General features: G+C 36.4%; 1 protein-coding gene across 4 annotated transcripts in view; it reads right to left on the bottom strand.

The window, feature by feature from the left end:
• pard3bb (par-3 family cell polarity regulator beta b) overlaps window positions 1-23,760 on the bottom strand; it is a 346,128-nt gene that overhangs the window by 296,177 nt on the left and 26,191 nt on the right. For all 4 annotated transcript variants that reach the window (XR_008632058.1, XM_055152785.1, XM_055152788.1 and 1 more), the window contains one exon: window positions 583-733. Coding sequence is in view for 3 of the 4 variants with exons in the window: in XM_055152785.1 (XP_055008760.1) it covers window positions 583-733 (151 nt within the window). In the remaining variant the exon portion in view is untranslated. The remainder of the gene's footprint in view (window positions 1-582; window positions 734-23,760) is intronic.

Genomic DNA, 23,760 nt, shown 5'->3' with positions numbered 1-23,760 from the left:
TTGACATAATTAAAGTTTCTTTTGCAATGGAATTTACCAGGACAACTGAGGGATTACGTTTCTTTATAATACGTTCACTACTTCAACAAATAGAATGCACATGTTTTGTCAAGTTGGAAAATGAGTGCTAAAGGTTTGTACTTTATACCATAGATAAATTTATCCCAAGCAATATTCTAATGGGTGTTTACAAAATAATACACTTGGTAACGCTGATTATGGATTTGAATTTAACTTTGATACTTTACTTTTTCAATTTGTATTATAAATGTGTTGCTTTTTTGGATAAAATAAACTCATAAAATTATGATTAGTCATGGGTTATTCTTAACTGTTTAAAATATTGTGCATGTCGAGGTGTTAAAAGTATGGTTTTAAAAGTTTGGTACCCTAAAAAGTGATATATGACTGGTTCATTAGCAACACCATGATTAGAATAGCATTGCTTTATCAAAATCCTAATGTTATTATGAACCATGTTTCTTATACCAGATTAAACTATAAGATAAAATTTGATTACCTGACCAATACTAAATAATATGTAATAGTAACGTGGCATGTATGTGGAAAAAAATGACTCACTGGACTTGAGAGCAAAGGGGGTGACTTCAATCTCGCCTCCTGTGATTGGCTGAAACACGGAAAGCTCGGAGTGGTACAGTTCAGGGCTGGGACTGACGCCGGGGTCCGGGGTGGTCCTCTGAGCCTCCTGCTCCTCGTACACCGCCATCAGCTGAAAATCAACAACAAAACATGTTTACGGGAAAGGTTTAAACAAGCAGTGACAAAGACTAGCCAAAAAAAAAAAAAAAGGCTAAGGTTAAGCCAAACTTTGTAGCATGTTTTACAATCAAAATGACAAATTACAAATAATCAGAAATGATGAATTGTATGGTAGCAACATCCAAAACCGAAAATCATTAATGTGACAATGACAAAATTGAAAATCATCTGGGAAAATAACTAGTTAAAAATACCTTGAATATCTAGAGATGCATGTGTAGACTGTTGAAAAAAAATTTTTTTGCAAAATTTTAGTATACTGTATTTTTCGGACTATAAGGCGCACTACCAATAATGTTGAATTCTCTCCTCTATTTTCATACAGAAGGCACACTGGATTATACAGCACATTAAGTGAAACAAATGGACAACACTTGACACTGATACTTTGACGATCGATTGGCAGATAGTGGCATAAAAGTAATAATGTGTTCAATGCAGCTTTGCACACATTTGTTTACGTTTTACAGAAACGAAACATAAAACCACATGGTTAATTTGCATAAACTGTAAGCCTGAAAAAACATCTCGCTCTTTGTGCCCTGATGTGGTCAGATTCTGTCAGACTAAAGGACACAATCAGTGGAATATATGTGTTCTTTCTGTGACAGAGGGATGTTGATGATGCTGATGCTGAGCCTGTTCTGTCCTTCTATCGCGCTGGAGATGGTTCATGTGAAACTTTTCAGAGATTACAAATCTGCAGTCATACGCATAGACCGTATATATGAATGGACATATATTCTCTGTAGCATTTCATTGATGTCATAAATGCCGATGCAGAACTATAATTCTCCCTTTACTCCGCAAGCCTCCTGACGAAGCATTACGGTAGCCATAATGCTCCAACAATCCATCAAGCGGTGCAGCTTCGTATCTTACTAAAGTCGTACTAAACCATTTTGACAGACCCTTTTGAGCACCGTACCGTGTACCACCTAAAATCAGTTCAAAGTCAGTAAGCACAACCAAAATTAATACATAAGGCACCCGGCTTATAAGGCGCACTCTCAAATTTAGAGAAAATTAAAAGGATTTTAAGTGCACCTTATAGTCCGAAAAATATGGTTCTTAGATAAAGCTTAACATTTAGTTTTGGTATCAATAATTAGTAGTAGCAGTAAAATGTATGAACCCTAAAATGGTTCTACAAAATAAAAAATAAAAATATATATTACAAATAGACTGAAAAACCACTATATTCAATCAATTTATTTAACGATAAAACTTCTGATCCCATACCAATAGAAACTTATTTCATAACAACATAATTTCCCTCTCGAAATCTCATAATTATTACCTTGTGTACGAGGATGCGATAGAGGACATCCAAGGAGCCCAGCATCCTGTGTCTAATACTTCACAGCTCTGTCCATTCAGACGTATGTTGTATTTCTATGTCCCACCAGCTCTGACCCACTGCTATAAATGTCTAGTCTTGTCCATTGAGTTTGACATAGCAGTACTGAGCCTGACAACGCACAGTTCTAGGGGCCTCTATAGAACGAGTGAATAGACTGGACCTGTTGTATGTTTATAATATGAGCCATAGAGCAACAGCGGAGCGGGACAAAGAGGGGCGAGTTTGCCAGTAAAGCCAGAGGTTTCCGGGTAAACAAAAACACAAGGATACAAAACACCGTCTGTCTATGGCAATTCATATTGTAACAGTTATATAAAAAATAACAATAATAATAATACAAATTGATGAAACATGTGATTGTCGTTAAAGTTACTCTACGTAACATTTCTGGAGAGAATACATAGTTTGGTGGCATTTCCAGCTTTATACCATGGATTTTATGCCATACTCTGAAACATTTCGGTGAAAAGCAATAACATCTCCCTGGAGACAACATAGTGACAAATCCTAAAACTAAAAAATTACATCATGCACCTTTACACTTGTTGAATTTTTCATTCACTATAAAAAAAAAAACAATGGATTATGGAGGATCCAAGTTGGATTTTCAATACAAATGCATCGAATATACACAGCATATAGGGAATAGTACACAACTTTTGGGAAAAATAGTAACTCTAACCACAAGGGGACAGTAAAAAGAAATGTAAGAGACAACTATAATCTTACTTAAACTTATCTACAGTGCATGCATAATTAATTGATAAGAAATCATGCCAAGCTAAGTTTTCCAATTTCTACAAATCCATTATTTAACTTTTTTTTAGTTTTCTATATCATTACATAAATATTGCTTCATGTATTTAATGTCTTGCGTATGCAACTAAAAAAAAACATTGAATGAGAGGGTGCGTTCAAACTTTTGACAGGTAGTGTAAGTAACTACAGTATTAAGTCACCATTTCGGTTTGGTCGAGTATTAAAGCGTGCTCTTTCTCCTCATATCTTCTTCATATCTCCTCCATCTTCAGTCCTGATAGAAGTGGTTGCGTTTCACACGTTTTGGCCCTCTCCATCTCTCACCATCTCCTCGGCTCGCCCAGTGTTTCTGCCATCACACTCCTCTCCTCCATCTGCCCAACACATATTTCTCATTGACTCTCGCCATCTTTGTTCCTGTTACTCTGGCAATCTGACTCCCTTTTGCTCTTTCCCATTTTATTTCATTATTTATGCTTTCATTTTATTGTATTATGGTTTCCTATGTGGCTTGCTTGGTCTTGTTAACCACATTGATAAAAACTTTATTAATCCCGAAGGAAATTTCTTAGCGGCCAGCTGCTTTCAACCAACCAATCAATTATTAGATAAATAAAAATGAGTAATTTCAACCAGTATCATTTAAAATTGATTTTATGCTCAAAACTCTCGGGAATAAAGTAATAAAAATATAAACTTGAAGGAAAAATTTTCATTCTTTGTAATAAAAAAGGCTGTTGTCAAGAAGGGCATTTGGTGTAAAACTACCAATTTGGAAATGTTAAAGCTACACTATGAAACTTTTCCTTGATGCAGGTTACCGTATTACTTTGTTTAGAATGTCCCCAAAATGGCATTAAACCTATTTTGCATTCATTAAATTACACTTTTTATTTCTCTAAATTATGAAAACATGCATTCTTTCTGTCAGTGGGCTCTCATCTCTCACTCCACCAGAAAAGTGACATAGTTCAGCTTTAAGTTTTTACACTTTTTGTTTCTTTTCTTAAACTTTCAGTGGATTTCTGGCACATCTTTTGAATCATCTGCATCTGTAAATCTGCAATATGCGTCTTTTCTATAAAGACCATTTGTGAGTTGGTGCATAATTCTACTAGTAATTATATGCATCTAATTTATTCAATTTTCCGTTCACCAAATCAGTGAACAGCTATGATTATTAATCTGAAGATGCGGAATTTGGCAAGAAAGAGTGTACATATGGAATGATAGGCATGCCAGACTTTTCCCATCAGTAAATCCCTTTCAATAAATAGACCCAATATCTCACAAACACTGTCAGACAGAGACAGAGAGATGGGTACCACAAGTTAAGACCCAGTGCAATAGAAGACAATTGGGTTCATATAGCACTTTAGATTGTTCATTCACTCCCCAGTTTAGTGGTGGTAAGCTACTATTACTACTGAAGCCACAGATGCTCTGGGCCGAGACATGGCTACCAATCTGTACCAGGGTTGTCAAAAGAATCAAAAATCTGATACTGATCAATACTTAAACTAGTAATAATGAAACTAGGCATTTCATTCAAGCATCGATACTGAAAAATCCATGGGACATAACTGGACGCTTCCCAAATAGTTTTTGAATGATCTAGAGTTTTATAAGAACTATAATAGGTTCTCACGGTGACATTAACAAAGCTACACATTTTTTTCTGTCAGAAATTACACTCTTACAGTCTAAGTTTTTATCCCTGTGGTAAAAAACATTGGTCAGAGTATTGGGCATATTCCTTAGTATCAAAACCTTTATTTTAAATCATGACAACAGTTATCTGTACCAATGGCTTGCCACACATTCATACTTAAGCAATGTAGGGGAGGTGTCCTGCCCAAGTACACAATGGCAATCATTAGAGAAGCAGGGATTCATTTGTCAACCTTTCAAGCTACTGTTGAAAACAAATATTGAAGATGGACAGCAAAATTGTTCAGCAAGACTCAAAAAAATACCAACCTTAAGCATTTTTGTGAAGTCAGGCCTCAAAAAAGACCTGCCAAACAAAATAGTAAGGTACTCTGAGTGAGTGGTTGGAGAGACAAGAGGCGACACTGTAGAGAAAAATTGGGCAAAGATATTTAATAATAATAATAATAATTTGAGTCTGGCAGACTGTAAAAACACTTAGAGATGTCAAAATTGATGCGCAAAAAGCAGAGCCGTAACCAACAGCTGCCTCGAGTCACTATGTCAAGTGCTGTAGCAGTAATGTGTCCATTTTGAGACCAGTGAACTCCTGCCAATTTTCACTCTCTTCACTCAATACCTACTGCCCAAGACTGCTTTGTACACTTCAAATGGAGAAAACCTCTTCTTGTAAATGCCGGTCTATTTTTTTTTTTTTCCTGTTTTTGTTAATGTGGTGTAACCTGCTAAAAGCTCTGGTATTTAAAGTTCAACATTTAGGAGGATCCAAGAAACAATGTACTTGAAAAGCAGTGGGAGCAGGAACAGATTTGCATACAGCAAGGCAGAAAGAAATTGCAACACAATCTTCTATCACACAAAGTATATATACGTTACAATAAAAGAAAGCAAAAAAAAAGAAAAGAAAATGTCAACGATTTTGTCAATTATTTTGTAAACACATACATCTTGAACAGGCATTCATAGCTTTATTTTGTCATTACGTATATGGTCCATCATGTTTTCAGTGTTCTTATAACAAAAGGGAAAGTCAGTGCATCCTTTATCCATTTTTACATTAATATTTAGGTTGATTTTCAGCACCTATATTTTTCTGAATGCCTTACCCTGCTCTTCACCCCATTTTCACCATGTTTACCATCCTGTCTAATTCTGCCACTGTACCTCACAAAGATTCAAATTCAGAAAAAGGGCGTTTCATTTGCAGCATTCTCAGAGCAGTTCTCAAATACGTATAAACATACAGTGTGTCGGTCCATTACAGTCTACTCAATACAACAATATATTACAATGCAAACAACTTCAAAAAACACTACTATCAGAGTTGAGCAATTTCACAGCAGACAGCACAAAAGAATTAGAACAGATAAAATAAATACCCAACAAGACATCACCATAACGTGACAGTTATCATGAAGGCTACTGGAAGTTTCCAAAAGATAAAACACCCCTGTCCAGCAAAAAGAATTTGTGCTAGCAGAGAAAGGAAATTTGAAATCAGTCATATCCGACCACTGCGAGATACAAAACCACAACATGGACCGGGTCATCGGTGCTGAAAGTAACAAATACCACTGTTGGATTAGAGGACAAGATATGGAAGATACGGAAAGACACGGGAGCAAGGTCCAAGGAGCGTAAATCAAGACGAGGGAGCCTACACATTGTCACACACATGGGGCTCAGTCCTGGAGAAGTCGTCAATCAGCAGGGGGCACGAGCTTCCCCAACCGTCTGGCAAAAACACGAGTGAGGGTGGGGGGAGAGAGAATTCCCAAAACACGAGGCAAGGCAGTTCATAATGTTAGTCCTTACCATTTCTGATTCATTTTATGGAATACTTTAAAGAAAAATAGTACGTTGTTTTCTGATCTATGTTATAATGTGGTTTCCTCACTAAAAACATACCAGGAGTTGTGTTTCATTCATGTTTAACACACAAATCCTGCATTTTTAGCTTGAATTCTTCTATCAAACAGTAAACACCCTGTTCCACTTTGTGATGTCATGTGGAAAAACAGGAAGTGCTCCACTGTGTTTTTAATTACACCTTCATTATAGATTCTCAAAGGTTCACCAGTGTTTCATCCTTTGTTATTCAAGCCAAACTTTAATGCATTAAAAGAGAATTATTTTCATTTTTAATTTCATTCCTAATGTTTGGCAAAAATAAAAAGGTAATTAACATGCAAAGTACAATGCAAAGTCTTTCATTAAAAAACATACAGCTGCAAGATAAAGCGTAATCTAATCAAAATCACAATTTGAATTTTTTATGTTCTATACACACAACAAATTATACCTTATTATTCTGGAAAAAAAAAAAAGTTAACCCTGTAGTTTAGATCTGTACATGTTCTGAAATGTGATTCTTGCGTTAGTTTGTCAGTTCATATTGTCAATTATTTTGGACACATTTATTACAGATTTATGCATTTTGTTAATTTCAATAGTGTCAAAACAAAATGCATGTGTGATTGTTTAAAGGGCACTATACTTCACCATACCTTCTCTGAGCCAGCACTGTTAGAGCTGAAAATGTTTACTGAGAAGTGGGGTCTTTTGCTCTTCTAAATAACAAGTCAGTTTGTAGTTAATACAGGCACTAGCAGAGATCTAACTATTCACTCAGCCGTCCTGTCAGACACTGTGTCAGCTGGCTGTAAAGATAAAACACAAAAAAAGAGGATATTTTTGTTTTAGCCAACTGTCAAAACAAAACTACTTTAATCATACTGTTGACAACCATTTTTGTTTGTAACATTGGAATCCTGAGCTTCATTTTTAAGCTTACAATTTTGAAAAATGTCTGAATACATTTTATTATAAAAGGTTAAACTTCAAATTACTTCAGATTTAGTTAAATTCAAATTTATTTAAATGTATTCATGTTGATGTTTTTGGGTATATTTTTTGTGTACTGTCACTTACAATTACACGTGTTTTTCTTGACAGTGGAACATTTCGGGCAAAGCAATAACATCACCATGGAGACAAGCAGCATGGTGGACCCTCCATCAGAAAAGTTACACAGTGCACCTTCAGTGAACCTTGGCAATTTGTTGTTGTTGCTGCTGTTAATTTGTTTATAGATATTTCAGAACACATTGCTTCTCAAAAGGTGGTAGAAAAATCTGATTTATTTTATTACTCCTTTGTATTGAGTAACCGTTGCAATGAAATGTGTATTTTTATGCCAGGGGACTGCAGATGGAAAGTAGCAGTAGCTAAATCTGGTACAAATCTTTTCTTTTGTAAGATTAATGCATTTGTACATGGTCCCTGACAAAGTTAGAAAAAAGAGTTAATTTTCTTTAATATGTCTGTATAATAAATATGATCTATATAAAATAAAAACAAAAAACTAATTATTTGACAAGACCAAAGACAAGATTATGTTACAAGAATACAAAGATTGCCGTGTATGCTCTCAAGATCAGCTAATATGTACGAGACCTGTTTAAGTTGGCTTCTGTCCAGTGAGTGTTTGTGTGCAGAGGCTATCATCATTTTATTCATATTAAGTTGACTTGTTCGGATCAATACCTGTTCTGGACGGGAAGGAAGTCCATTACCATAAGTGCGCACACCTTAAACTTTCATTTTCCTATTAATCAAGTCGATTAGAGGCCATTGATTATAGTGAAGGGGATCAATATTGTTCTGCCATCGCACAAATGCAAGCAGAGCAAAAACAATCCACTATCTTATGTACATTAACTAACTTTGAGTGAATCAAACTTACAGTATTGTTTAGTCAAATGTTATTTAAAAAAAAAAAAAAAGAACTTATAATTTAATATATGTATGAAAAAGCTATTAACTTCTCTAATAGTCTAGGTAATTTGTATTTACTTAGTTTTAAGAGGCTGTGTTTCATCAGTTGGACAAATAGACAAACACACTAAGTGCCAGAGGACAGACAGACAGCACCCCCTAGCTTGCACAATGTGAACTGCACAAACTACAGAGACAATAGACCACCACTTCACTCAGCTCTGATGTCTTTTTCAGCCTGTAGCAAAAGAGGGGAAATACAATGAAGGAGGCGCACAGTATTAAAAGGACATGCATTTAGGGTAAGTATGGCTGATGTGGTTGTTCTTGTTGTTGTGTAAATGTAATCCTATCAACACTATGGACACTATTTTCATAACTGAAAAATATGTGTGCTTCAATTCATGAGTAAAATTTTAATTTCAAACTAAAAGTACTAAAAGCTGATTTTCATTTCACTTTTTTTGTTTTTACAGTTTAAAGATACATTATGGAATTTTTCAGATGTGAAGTTTAACATCTGTTTGTCTCCATGGAAATGGTGTCGCGTTCCCTGAAATATTCCAAGTATGGCTTTTTAACTTATCTAGCTTTGCATGAAACTGTATGTATTTTTATTGCCAGTAAAAATATATCTTGATACATATACGTCCTCACTGAGAGGGGGTCGCCTCTTCACAGTTCTGACTTGTACGTTGGTCTGGGGGCATCACCTGCTTTCATAGAGACAAACAGCTGGTGAACCCTGTACCAGAAAAGTTACATAGTGGATCTTTAACAAATGGCACTTATTTTCTGTTGATTAATAAACCAAATATAATTCAATCTTAAAGAACTACATTATCAGTGAAAAGTTTAGAACCACCTTCTCATTCAGTATTTTTTCTTACTGTTTATTGGTTTGTACATTTTATATTCAGAAGACATCAAATATATGAAGCAAGTTATATAGAATTATGTAGTAAAGGAAAAAAGTGAGCTTATCTAAAAAAAATAAAATAAATAATAATAAATAAATAATTATTATTATTATTATAATCTAGATTCAAATTCATATAAGTAGTCAACCGCCCTATATTCCATGTATCCATTCATAGTTTTCAGTGAGAATCTACAAAGCAAATAATCGTGGAAATAAAGACGAAACATATAAATGAAAAATAGCATCCAAACGTTTAAGCTATTTTGAAATGATCACAGCACAGTTTGATTTACAGCTCAATCAAGCTACTGCCAATGTATTTATTGTCATTCATTTACAGTAAACGTCTTACATATGCACTCAAAATAGCTAACCTTTTGCCCACCCACTTTATAATATTCCCTTTCTGAAGTTTTAAAGCATGACTAAGCCCTGTAATATGTGCTTCATGTCGTCATCTCTTTGGCGCCCTATTGATGTAAGGCCAAAATGAGAAAGGTCCAGTTTTATGTGTGATGACATAATTTTCAGTCCCCCTTTTGGAGCCTCTGTAAAAGGAGTCAGTAGAACTGCTTTAGTCTTGTGACAGCGCTGGGTCATCCACATAGACATAAAGAGTAATATGTAATGGTGTTATGTTCCATGTTATAAAATATATTCTTAAAAGCCCTACATATTCCCAGTCATAAAACAGTTTTGCGGATCACATTGAGAATTTGAACAGAGCCTGAGGCCAGTCACTTGTCTATGCAGAATAGCAGGATGGAGGTGGCTTTTTAGTCTATCATCAGCAGATATTCCTGCTTAGCACCGCTCTACCCTCTGGCTTCGTGTCTCCACCTCCTCTTATGGCTCGTCTGGATTTCCATTCTCATACTTTTTATTGCACTATTGTACCCAGTTAACCTGTCCTCCTCTGTCCTTCAAACTGCATGCATCATTTAGAGAAGTCATGACCACATCTACTCTGACTTTCACCAAAGACTTCAGTACCTGTACAAGCAGATGTCAAAGGGCCTATATTACACCATTTTCTGATTTATGTTATAATGTTGTTTCATCATCACAAACACACCTGGAATTGTGTTCTGTTTCATTCACACATGTTTAACACACACAGCTTGCATATTTAGGCTGTGTTCTTTTTCTAAACTAAAGCTCTGCTCCACCTTGTGATGTCATGTGATAATACTGGTAATACTGATAATACTGTGAAAAGTGTTGTAATTTCACTAGAATAATGTGGATCATTTGAGCCTTGGAATTTCCAGTCTCTACTGAACTGAAAGTAAAAGATAACTGTAAACTTGAAAACGGCCGCATCATGGTATCACAATGTGGAATAGAGCATTTTGAGCTTTGGACATTTAGACATATCAGTAATGCAGGATTACTCAACCATGTGTAAATGAAACAAGACACAACTCAAGATATGTTTTTGATGAGGTAACAACATTCCAAAAAGCTCACGAGCCAATTTTGCGCAATACAGGTCCTTTAAAATAAAGGTAAAATTTAAGGTTGATAGGTCTTTGTAAGAAACATTCTTCTTCATTTGACTCATCCCAAGGCAACCTAATAAGAGCAGTCTGTGAACAAAGCGCAGCTCCTAACAACTAGGGCTGTCATAACACTATAACTTCTTCCTCTTTCTATATCATAAATGTAAAAAATAAAGTTTAAGATTTCAAATCTTGACACTACTATTCGATTAGATTATTGACTTTTGGGACAACCCTTCCAGGAACCCTTACAGCATCTACAGTATCTTGTAGGAGCACCTAACTGGAAGACTAGCATAGTGTGACTGTTAAATGGGAGAACTAGAGCATCTACTTAGACACAGGAGAAATGCAAATCTACACAGAAAGGCCTGGGGTGGTGTGTGAATCAAACCTTATTACTATGAGAAATTCAACAACTACAACACATTTTACAATATTGCTATGTGCCAAATGGCTTCCTGGTCTGCCATGGCTGGGCCATAATAATGATTTTTCACACAAAAAAAATTACTTTGTAAATCCCTTGGTTGTGTTGCTGCACACACACAAAACCAAAAAGCAAATAGGCACAATAGACACAACAGAATGATGGAAGTCCAGACCAAAATTTGTGACTTGAAGATGCACGCTATGTAACTTTCTGATGTAGGTTCCACCACCTGCTGAATGCATGAAGGTGTTATTGCTTTATGATATTTGCGTTTACAAGTGTACTTATTATTATTTCAATTATTAAATTCCATGAAAGACATGCATTCATACTCTGCCCCCCCCCTCCAAAATCTGACCTATAACTGTAACCTGCTGGCCTTCATGAATACATCTACCCATTTTCTTCCACTTATCCAGAGCTGGGTGGCCCCAAGCCGTTCCCAGACCAGCCTAGAGATATAGTCCCTTCAGCGTGTCCTGGGTCTTCCCCAAGGCTCGCCCCAGTGGGAACCCGAACAGCTCCACAGGGAGGCATCCAGGAGAAAGATCTGGACAGCAGTCGAAAGCCGGGGCCTTAGCGACCAGATTTCCGTAAATGGAAATTGGCTTTCTTTGATATAGTTAGAACTAATGCCATATTGTGGAGCATTCCAGGCAAAGCGATACAATCTCCATGGAGAAAATCAGGTGGCAGACCCTCCACCAGTTAAGTTGCATAGTGCACTTTTAATCACTACTCTACTATTCAAGGCTTTCACGAATGTATCTGAATGATGATGCACCAGGCTTTACCTTCTCATTCACCTTCAGTTTGCCTGTCCCCTATCTGAACGTCTCCAGTGTGTCTCTGGATTCCTTATGCTGCTGAGGCTGAGGGGGATCAATAGAGACAAACACTCCGACAGACTGCTGAGCTGGTCAAATTCATTCATCCATATTCTCAATACGGACACAACACTTCCCTGATTATTGATCACAGAGGCAGCAGATTGATTACAGTAAAGGGGTCACACTTTGCATTTGGTCTTTTCGCCCTTCTCTCTCAGTAATACGTCTCCTACAATGCTATGTAATTATTTTATTTTACAGGCAGAGTGTCGGCCTTGAAAATAATGTTATGTATTAAAAGAGTAAGATTAAATTAAATTGAGATTGAGAGTGTGTCTGTGGAAGTTTCATGTGTGAATCGATAAGTGCTTTGTTGCTTTGTGGGTATATCCGATAACGCACAATGTGGGAACAAGATGATTTACATGGTCCAACGGAAGAAACCCGCTACTTGCATCAGTAAACACGAAAAGCTGTGAGAGTTTGACTACATACACTTGCTCAGGGTAGGGCTGCTGCAACAATTAATCACATTATTTATAACTAGATAATAAGAATAAGTGTATTTTGATAATTTATACTTTTGCAGTGACATCACGCTGGGAGTGTTCTACATGTATGTGTATTGGGTAATGTTCACAAGTTACCATGGTGACACAATTCACATATTAGCAAACACTGCCAAAAATCATTGTAGAATAAAAATAATTCTTTGACTTGCAAACTACAAAGATAATTGTTGCAAAACTAGGTATGAGTTGTATTTGTTGGGTTTTTTCAGTAGATTAGTCTAGATCAGGGGTTTTGGAATTGGACTGGGGACCTTCTTGCTGTGAGGCTAGCCACTCAGCCAATGTGTCACAACCAGTACTAAAAGCAACCAACAAGCACAACTACTCCAGTGACTTTGTGAACTTTCCCCGGACAGAAGTTCAGTGTCTATAACTGAGCCAAAAACAATTCAACTTGTGCTTCCTGTTGGTGCAGATGGTAGGTGCCCTGCTCTCATCCATACCAGTGTGTAACCGCATGCATGTTTATGTACTTTACCACCATTAGACCACTACATGAGAAACTGCATCTCCTACAAGCCCCCTCCGGTGCTTTGTAGCTCACACTGGCCCATATGGAAGTGCATTATGGTGGCTAACAGTGGCACAGATGGCCACTTTCGGCACTGGCCATATTCTCAATGAGTCACCGAAGAGGGCCCTAAAAACACCAGTCAACAGCCATAATTACCACAAGCCCCGCCCACCAGGAAGCAACAGTGAAATTAGCCAAATGTGCATGAATGGAAGAAGTTTGTCAAAGTTGGCACCAGCAATGGTGGAAGGGAATTACAGTCATATTGAGTTAGTTTGTGTGGAAAGATTATAACTAACTATATTTTGTAGTCTTTTGTAATCTCCTTTTCTTCTATATTTTACCATATGTTTACAGACACAATCCTATCATTTAAGTTTTGTTGATGTTTGTGGAAACTCCTGATTTGTTCTCATACACAATAAACGTTAAATAAGAATGCACTGTTTAAAGAAGACCTATTGTGCTTGTCTTTACTATATAGTTATAATCAGTGACCATTATGTTAAAATTTGCACATTTTAAATTAATCTAAACCAATTTAAAAGAAACGTGTCCAATGAGAGTGGACGCCGCGGTAAACGTCATCATAAGATTGATCAGCAATATGAATTACTTCAAATACAACTTCAAGACAGGAAATGAGAAGGTGAAACTATAACATGGTTTAAAAGGTCTGAAAAGTCTAGGTCTGCTTTAAAATATTGTTCCTACTTTGTCATATATTTTGGATTTAAGTTTATGTAGAGGTCAAGATAAATAATATTCAAAATCAGAGATAATTATTATAAAATGACTTGTGAATGAATGAGAACTTGCAAAAGAACAGTTCTTACTAATTAAAAGCCAAGGTCTCTCTCGTGCACAAAGCGAGTTAATGGAAAGCAGGTAGAGTATTTATTTTGCCACAAATCGGATGAAAACAGTGAAAGTGATTTGACAAACGCCTGCTTTCAAGACAAGGACAAGACAAGGAATATAATGCCAAATGTGTAGTCTTTTTTTGTAATGTTTTGTTTTGTAATTGTCTTCTGTGCTTAGGGACAACAGATGGAAATGAGCATCTTTGCTATAATCTGTCATATTTACACTGTAATTGCAGATTTTCATTAATATGCTCTGTCCCTATCAAATATATTGATTGAAAAAAAGTTTTAAATGGGGTAGAGACATAAAACAGATCTACATTTTCCATGATATTGCCCAGTGTTTTCATTGTATTCCCTCTGTGATCCTGTCCTCCACATAACAATGGTTGTCAGGGGGCTTTTGGAGTGGGATTTGCAGTCTGTCAGATCTGATTGATTAGGTTTTTATACATGTTTTATCTGTCGTCTTAAGGATTAACCAAAGGCAGTGCTAAGTGTCAGCTGTCAAGTCCGTACCTGCGCCAACGTACAGGTGTAGACTGATAGATTAGATAAGTAAAAGGACTGGAATCATTCAAATTTGAATAGGCATGTTAAAAAGTCTTTACTGACTAAAAAGACAAGACAATACAATGTAGTTCAGTTTATAGTGAATTTAAATGAAAAGCAATTACCAAAGTTGTTGAAAGCTTGTCTTCAGGCACAGTAGAGCATATCATGTTTGTCTGAACTACTGACTCTGATATTCAGTTAAACCAGTCACTGTGGAACAGGACAGGTTCTATGTTCAGACCATCTATAGTGATGCATTGATGTCAAGTCTTCAGGTTATAATTTGCACATTTTATCAAACAAACCCTGCATGGTCTATCTTCTGAAAGACGTGAAACATGCTTTAAAAGTCATCAAGGGGATTAATTATGAGCATCGAAATGCAGTAACAAAGTAAAGAGTAACTTTCGACCACTGCAAATTGTTTAAAATCTGTTTTTCACATTTGAAGACTGTAAAAACCTGGTAAATTCATACAGCAAAATTTTGAACATGCAGAAATGAATACAGACAGACACATCTTAATTAAAAAACACAAATAAACTCAACATGAGCAGAACTTCTGGTTGCAAATTACAGCTCGAAAAACACCCATCATGAGCAGCTGCTTAAATATAAGTTACTTTCATATGTTGCTTTATTTCTAATATTAGTTATTACATGCTGAAATGACAATAAGCCATTTGAACTGGAACGAGACGGCTCATTTGCAAAACGATTAAGGAAACACTAGAGCTTCTATATAGCATCTATCTCTCCCACTCCCTTCATTTGCCTTTTCTTCCTCCACCTCCTCCTCCTCTTCCTCAAGGTGAGTGAAAGCCGTGGTCCGCCGCCTCCTCAGGTCGTGCGTTAGCCGAGGGGAGTGGGGTTAGCCAATTAAATGTGCCTCTTATCATCGCTCACACCAACGGCCCGGGACCAGCTTTTCTCTGGCAATAACTACTCTGTCAATGTATGCAAATCTGTGCACTTTATCTGTGTGTGTATGTGTGTGTGTGTGTGTGTGTGTGAGGGGGGAGCTAATGACAACACACATTTAGACCACACACAAGGAATTTCCTGCTCAAAAAGGTTGACATGAGAGGTGCTTCCCGGCAACATACGAATGATTGAGGTGAAGAAGAGAGCTTAAAGCCAATATGAAGTGATTACATTAGGCTCTTAAAAGATTATATTGGCTACTTACAAGGCCATGAATCAAATAGGTTTCAGCTTCAAATGATGTGGACTCTAGGGGCCAGGCTACATTTGTTCTCAAGGTATTACCATCCCGTGAATAGTAGTACTAGGGCTGCATAATCTTTAGGTAAAAATGATAGCAGAGATAGCAGTAAGTAATAGTAGTAAATAGTAATAGTGGTAAGTTAATTACAGAACTTGTGACAAATTGTGATGGGAACTGGTGCTTCAGATTATGAGCGATTATTATATAGATGCATGACCCGATACAAACTGAAGTACATAAGTAGTCTAGTATCAGTATCAGCAGTATATAAATCGATTCAACCATTTGTACATTATTATATGTTAAGTGCAGCATCGGGAAAAATTGTCACCAATGACATTAAAATGTGAATTCCAAAATGGATTTCTTGAATGGATACCAAAATCCGTTATTTAGCCTGTTACTGTGGCCGATAACACATAACAATAGTTAGATTAGCATAGCGAGGCCCACAAATTTATCTTAAGGGTTTGTTTACATGAAAATGCTTGTGGGTAAAAACAACAAAATATTTTATCGGAAGTGCCTTTTGTTTAGACGGTGACGGCGCAAAAATTTAAAAAACACCCTCCCTGGAAAAGTTAAATATGCTCCGCCATAGCGTTTCCGTCTACACTGCCCAATACGCAAAACTTTGGTCAGATATTCTCACGTCATGTACTTGTTTATTTTTATTTATGTTTATTAAGGACATCATAATCGCAGTAGAAAAGCCAATACATACATACCTGGCATGCATACCCAATCAAATTCCACACACTTTTGCGTCACTGTATGCACACAGATTTCCTCCAGAAAATGTTTGTTTAACTGCAGAATAAAAAGTCAAGACGTGACGCCACTTTTGCATCTTCTGTTCAGAATGTAATCATGTAAATGTAGCCTTAGTTTGCGTAATGTCCGTTGGTCCTCCTCTGTCTGTTGTTTCTGATATTAGAATATTGGCTAGTACTGATACTGGAACTGATTTATCTCCCATCCTTACATATAAGTTACCTGTTAAAGCAATACAGTTTATAAATTGATAAAATGAAAATCATACCCAAGGATATGAGAAAAGTGATCTACATATTTATTGTCTATCCAGTACAAACGATGGCCAAAGTAGTGCCTTGATGAGGGTCTATGCTTTCAGAATTCTTATTGTAACTGCATATTTGCTCTACATTCCAAACATTAGGATTGCAGAACATTTCGCAATCAAATTTGAGTTGGCACAATTATCAAATTGCAAAGTCTGCAATTATTTACATAGCAGAATGCCCTCTGCAAAAACCATCTTGTTCTACCTGTAGTAAATATGTTTGAAATGCATAAGATCAGATTTCAGTCTTCTCTCAAATGTTAATGCTGCCGAAGTTGCGTACAAAACTTTACTCACAAATCTAATCGAACTCACAATACTTGTCGGAAAAAGGAAAAAAAAACGCAATTACATTTTTTTTGTTTTCTGAAATCGTGCAGCCCTCCCAGACATAATGAAATGGTTATGACTTTCTTTGTTTTGACCAAAGCTTCGAACGCAAGCTTGATATTACCACAGCTTAATCACATTGCATTATAGCCGCTTTGTTTATTCCTCCTTTGAGCTCACGTCCAGCACCACCACCTACCACGGCTACTATTCTTCACAAAACCCATTCGAGCACTTCATTAGACCAATTCATCAGTAAAATGAACCCGTATGGAGGCGGACTTCATAACTCCACCAATTTATGCTGCATCGGGTGGGCCCCAGGTGCGAAAGCCTAATTAAGAGCTCTATGAAGACTAAAGGCGCTAACTGTTATGGCCGCTCCCATCTTACCCTTTCACTTTCACCCCATTTGCCTGTCTCCCTGCCCCATCTCAATCAATCTATTAAGGTCCGCTCAATCACTCTAAATGTCCACCATGTCCAGATACTATGCTGGCTACGGATATCACCTTGCACTCTCCCATAGCACATAGCAGCAATTAACCCGAAATCTGTCTTTATATCGCTGTCTGTTATACCGTACTTTAATTACAAGTGCCTATCCGACTTACAATTCATTCACTCTGGCAATTAACCCCTTTCTCTCTCTCACCTATTTTTATGTGCATTGAAATTTATGGCTATTTGTCTCCACCCATTAAGGCTTTGCACATATTGAAGCATCTTTCTACTTTTTCTGCAAACAGCGTTACTCAATTAACCCCACTGAACCCCGGCTATGGGTCAACATATGTATCAAGAGTGTGAGTGCAACTGACAAATATGGCTGGCGGTAAACTAAGACGTGGTTTTAAAAAGGTTGAATTCATTAAACTGGGGGAGGATGTGGGGAAAGTGGATAAGGAGGTAATGAAGGAGACAGGGTGGAGATAGCAGGTAACAAATAAGAGTCTTCATATAGAGCAGTATTAAACCTTATTTGAAGTATATTTTAGCCAAACACTCGAGCAATCCTGAGTTAGTAAGAATATTGGTTCTTGCGGGCTGCATTATAGGAAGTCAAGGTTCATTTAATTTTCATTTCATGTAAGTATTTATTACAAGCAAGTCCATGAATAAAAGAAGACAATGCATATCGTAACACAGAATGCCTTATGCGCATCTAACCAAAAATATACTTTTCTTATACAGCTCCAAAAATAGTGGGAAGAAGTCAAGGTTAAGCTATTTTATGAGCCCAAAAATGATATCTTTTTCGACCATTCTTCAAGCAGTGCATCTGGGTCACCAGTAAGGAGCATTGCAAGTACCCAATTGAAGTTCTTATGACAAGTTTGAATTAGTCCACAGAGCTATGGGTTTCAAAGTAATGAAATTTGCACCGTTGTAATAGCAATTAACAAAACAAAATATTATTTTCCACAGAAAGGTACTTATAAACAAGTTGAAACACGTAGAATGTTATTATTACTGTAAATTATTGTCCATGTTTTGGTTTGATGGAGAAAATCACATTTCCCATAGAAAACCCACTCAGACGCTAAGCAGAGATGTCATACAAACACACACACACAGACACACACATAAAGACACACAGACATACACATACACACAGGATATCTTGATATCTTAGTCAAGAGTACCTATCTTAGGAATTAGTCTACTATCAGATGGCTGTTGGGTTAAAGAAGGAAATAACAAGGTTCATAATCCACATGGTCCAGATCTTCTTGATGTCTGCAGTCTGGTCTGTCCTTGGTCCGGTTCTAGTCCTGGTTTAGCCTAAGTTTAGTTCCACGTTTAGTCCAAGTTTAGCTCCAACTTTGATGTGTTCAAGTGTGAATGCAGTTTTAGTGGAAAAAAAACAACTCATAACCAAATTTAACAGGATATTTCCCATCAGAAAATATATCTAAAATTATTACATGGCCCTTTCTAGTTAAGCTTATCTTCGCCCAAATATATTCACTCAATTTACCATCTTATCACTAGAACCCAAAATACTGTCATATACTGTAACTTAACTAAATGTGACAAAACCTCCTTATACCTTGAATTTGTCCAATTAATGGCCATTTTCTTAAAGGTCAGTGTTCTTGGCTCATCATTAGGTCCATGTTGAGCTCGTTACGGCCGAATAAAGAGAAGAAAACACGGAGATCCTGACATAATGAACCTAAATGCTGCTTGTCACTTTCACCTCTGCTCTGGTCTTTTATTCTCTACTTGGAGTGAGTCTTTCTGCTTTTCCTGTAGCAGGCTTTTGTGCTGTCAGTCGCGTGTCCCCTTTGCTCGCCTTTCCCACTCCCCTATGGCCTAATGAACACTACCTGCCAATCCAGAAATAAAGCACCTTTACATACTACCCATATTACATAGACTTCATTGAATGGAAGTGCAATTTTCTTCTATGCATTCATTCCATAGGGGGATAAAAGTTTTATTTTCTATATATGTGCATGACTTCAAGTGCTTATAGGGTATTTTATGAGGAGCTATGACAAATGATATAAAATGGATTTATATTAAGAGTGATATCATTATAACTCGTAAAAGATCTGTTTTACTTCATGCAGAAAACATACATTAATTTGTTTTAAAGGTGCACTATGTAACTTTTTGATGGAGGGTCCAACACTGGCTTGTCTCAATAGAGATGTGCTCATTATGGCATCAAAAATACTGTTATTAAATGTATTCAAATGCAGGTGAGTTCACTGCTCATAAATAACCTTTTGAAAACATGCACTCTTATAGTGAATGGGCTCACTTCTCTACACATATAAACTGTCACTTGACCTGGTTACGTCACTTGCTTGTTTCCATAGAGATTTAATGTTATACTGTGGAAGATACAAGCAAATCAATAACATCTTAATGGAGACAAGCAGGCGGCGGAGTCTCCACTAGAAAATATACATAGTGGACCTTTAAAGTGAGAAATATGTCTAGTCTGTTTTTTTTATTAATTATATGATTGCAATGTTTCTATAATAATTGTTCAACACCAGAGACATAGTTGACATTGTCTTCAGTGTTCACCATTTTGGACTAATATAAAACTGAGACATGGTGATAAAAATTATATTGTGATCTAATTGCTCAATCTATTTGGGTAAAATTGACATTCGTTTTCTCTTGAATGCCCACTCACAACTCCTATTGGTCAGCCACAGTGAGATTTATCCAGTTATAATGAATCTGAATTTACAGAAGAAGCCGATAGCTTTAAGTTACCTCCCTCTTCAAAGCGATGTATAGTCTTGAAACTAGATTTGAGCAGGTATCATTACAAAAAAAGTTACATTCACAGTACAGAAACCAAACTTTCCTGAATAGCTTTAGAAGAATCTTGAGCTGTATCAGAACAAGTACTACTATAAGACCACAGACCACTATGGAACCTACCTGGACAACTAAGGGATTACATATAATGCAACCTGCTAATCAAAATATATATATTTTATTAATCTTTGTAGTATTGGAATTAGTAGTGAGTATCAAGTCCACGTCTTAGTATCGAGATCACATTTTAGATATTAGTATAATGACAACACTACTTCCAGGAAACCATGATATTAATTTTTTGGCATATGGCCCACCTTTAGTCTAATACCTCCATCATATCCATATGTATGAGTGAGCCCGTAGACACAAGGCAGCAGCAATGACAAGAATGCATGCACTTAGCAGATGGCTGGTGGTTAAGAGAGTGTGAATGATAAAATCGGCCCACTTTCCCTGCATCGCCTTGTCCATTATTCCACTCCAGTGCCTCCCCACAGCGCGTAGTCTGGCTCTGTGCTCCTCCGCTGCATAAAATCATATCCGTACATCGCTTTTATCACAAATGACTGTTGTAAACGCAGAATAATAAAATGCAACCATCAAATGAAAAGCATTAAAAAAGTGATTTAATTGAGCTTTTGTTTTTTACGGGTGCGCGGTCCTCATGTGTGACGAGTTGTAAGCAATCAAACTAATGGAGCTCTTTAAAATGTGCCACATGTGATAGTGCGAGGCCCATCTGTGTGGCTGTTCATGTGAAACTGACAGCAAAACATACGATTCATTCATTGCATTCAAAATCAATGTACAGTCACTGCCTTTGTCTGAAGTACATTGTGTTCATACAGTGTCACAATGTTGAAGAGCTCTAAATATATATATAAATACGTACTAGTATATATTGTTTTCCCAAAGTTTTGCCAACAGCCACTTGCTAGCCAAAGTTTATTTTTAATGATATATTAATCCACAGTAAAACTAAAGTTAGGATTAGGAATGGACCGATCAGATACTTGTATCGAATATCAGTTAATCTGATTTCCTGGTCGGACACTGTAATAAGAATATTCAATGGTCATGGCCCAGAAAGTCTCATAATGTTTGAACTTTTATTTATACATAGTTGTTCTGTAGTTACTTGAGGAATAAATAACAGCTCCATAACAAATTTGGATCAGTTTTGTCTTATTTTGTGTTTGTTTGTTTTAATGAAATAAATCCAGTTTTAGTCACTGCCATGGTACAGTTGATATACGGTATCAGCAGATACTTAAAGCCATAGTATTGGAATCAGTATTGGGACTGAAAAAGCTGGATCAGTGCATCCCTAAGTAGGATTAGGGTTAAATTTAGAAACAGGTATTTTGGTTAAGGTTTATAGGTTAAGGAACCGGGTATTTGCAGAACTGTGTTGGAAAAACCAGAACACGCATATATTCATGGATTTCAGCTTTCTGTTTAAAAGTGACATTTAGAGAACTTTTATACAGTCAGAATATATAATATTTTGTTTTGAATGGTTGATTGCTCTGACAAAGGTGCTAATTTTATATCACTTTGAACCTAAAGATGGTTAGACGGTCAAGTCTGTCCACATATAAAAAAGTAAATTAAGTAAAGTTGCACATTTTCTCTTTAATATAAAAAGAGAAAATGTAATAATTTAAGTCATGATTTAATATATATTTTGAGTCACGAGTTTCAAATAAAACAGGATTTATGTTCAGTCTTTGTGGACCATAAAACATTGTGGATATTCTAGATATTATAATATATAATATAATATATAAACCCTCCATAATCCACTATTAAAAACACAAACATCTGCTTCTGCTTTTAGGCATGAAACTACAGTATTATTACTTGCTTCCTCCTACATGCCAGATTTCAGTTTTGCAAAGAAAACTACCCCATGGAAGGTTGCACGCCAATATTGGTGTTTCATATATGAGCCCTTACAAACTGGCCATTGCGTAAACTGGCATCCCATCTAAGGCTGCACAATCGAGATGAGATTTTTAATAAAAAGTTGAAATCAGGATTTAGTTCACAGTGCATATTTTAAAACACAGCCAGTATTATTAACAAAAAATATTAAATTAAACTAGCAACAGCCATGTACACCTCCAAGTAGTGAGCAAAAGAGATTAAATTAACCTAAATATACCATATTTGATACCAATAAATTTGATGATCTACAATTTAAAAAACTCACACAAGTTTTGTAGTTTAGGTTGTGTCTTTAACGTGTCCTTAAACGCATGCACAAAGTCATAGCTGTCATTTCACCTCTCCACTCAAACTTCAATCACAAACCCAATCTTAGTCCATCATAAGGGAGGAGATATTCATTACATGGACTGACAGGGACTGTAAATCACACTCGGGATTAAGCCATACATCAGCTAAACGTATTTATTGAAAAACTTCTAAACCATGTACGTCGACATCCTTGAGAGATTGATTAATGTGTAACGCTCATCTAATTTAGCAGCATTGCCCCAGCTTCATCTGAAAGAAATCCCATGCTGACTATTTTCATTTAAGGAGACAGTTGCTTCCTTATGGTTTTCATCTGACCAAATGCCCTTTTGAATGTGAAGGCCAAATCATTCATTTACTATTTCTTTTTCTTTTTTTCACAAATGTCTCTCATTTTAGCCGTTTTTACAATATATGAAATTAAAAGGTCCTATATTACACTAAATTTACTCTTGGGAGCTTTAGCCATGTTATAATGTTGTTAATTCATCAGAACATATCCGTAGCTGTGTTTTGTTTCATTCACACACGTGTGTATTAAAAAATATTGGGATATTTTTTAAAACTCGAAATGGATTCTGACATATAGTATATACTGTATATCGATATAATGCTTATATTTAATTCGGATTTTGCTGCTTCACTTGGTTGCCTTCTCTGTGCTCCCCCCACGTACCCCTGCCTCCTTGCTACGAACACCAGACAGATGTCTACTGCCATGAATGCTGAAAGTGGGTGCCAACCAAAGCTTCATGCACCACGAACCTTTTCCACCATTTACAGACTCACGATCAGCAGCACATCCTCTGTAACAAAAAGAACACTCATAATCCACTGAGTTGTGTTCTTTAGTCCAACAGTAAGATGGCACAAGGAGTGAGCAGTTTTGTTTTTTTTCAGTGCTTATAATTTATGCAAATGAGCCATGAGGTTTTAAGTTTCATTTCTATAAAACTGAATTAAAAACATAATCTCAAACGGGCTGATGTGGCTCTATAGTAATGCTTTATATGTTGTA

This window comes from Boleophthalmus pectinirostris, unplaced genomic scaffold, assembly GCF_026225935.1.
Source record: "Boleophthalmus pectinirostris isolate CB_2022bp ecotype Guang Dong unplaced genomic scaffold, ASM2622593v1 HiC_scaffold_1, whole genome shotgun sequence".
Lineage (NCBI taxonomy): Eukaryota > Metazoa > Chordata > Actinopteri > Gobiiformes > Gobiidae > Boleophthalmus > Boleophthalmus pectinirostris.
The sequence above is the reverse complement of the archived record's forward strand: the minus strand, read 5'-3'. Positions and strand labels throughout refer to the sequence as shown.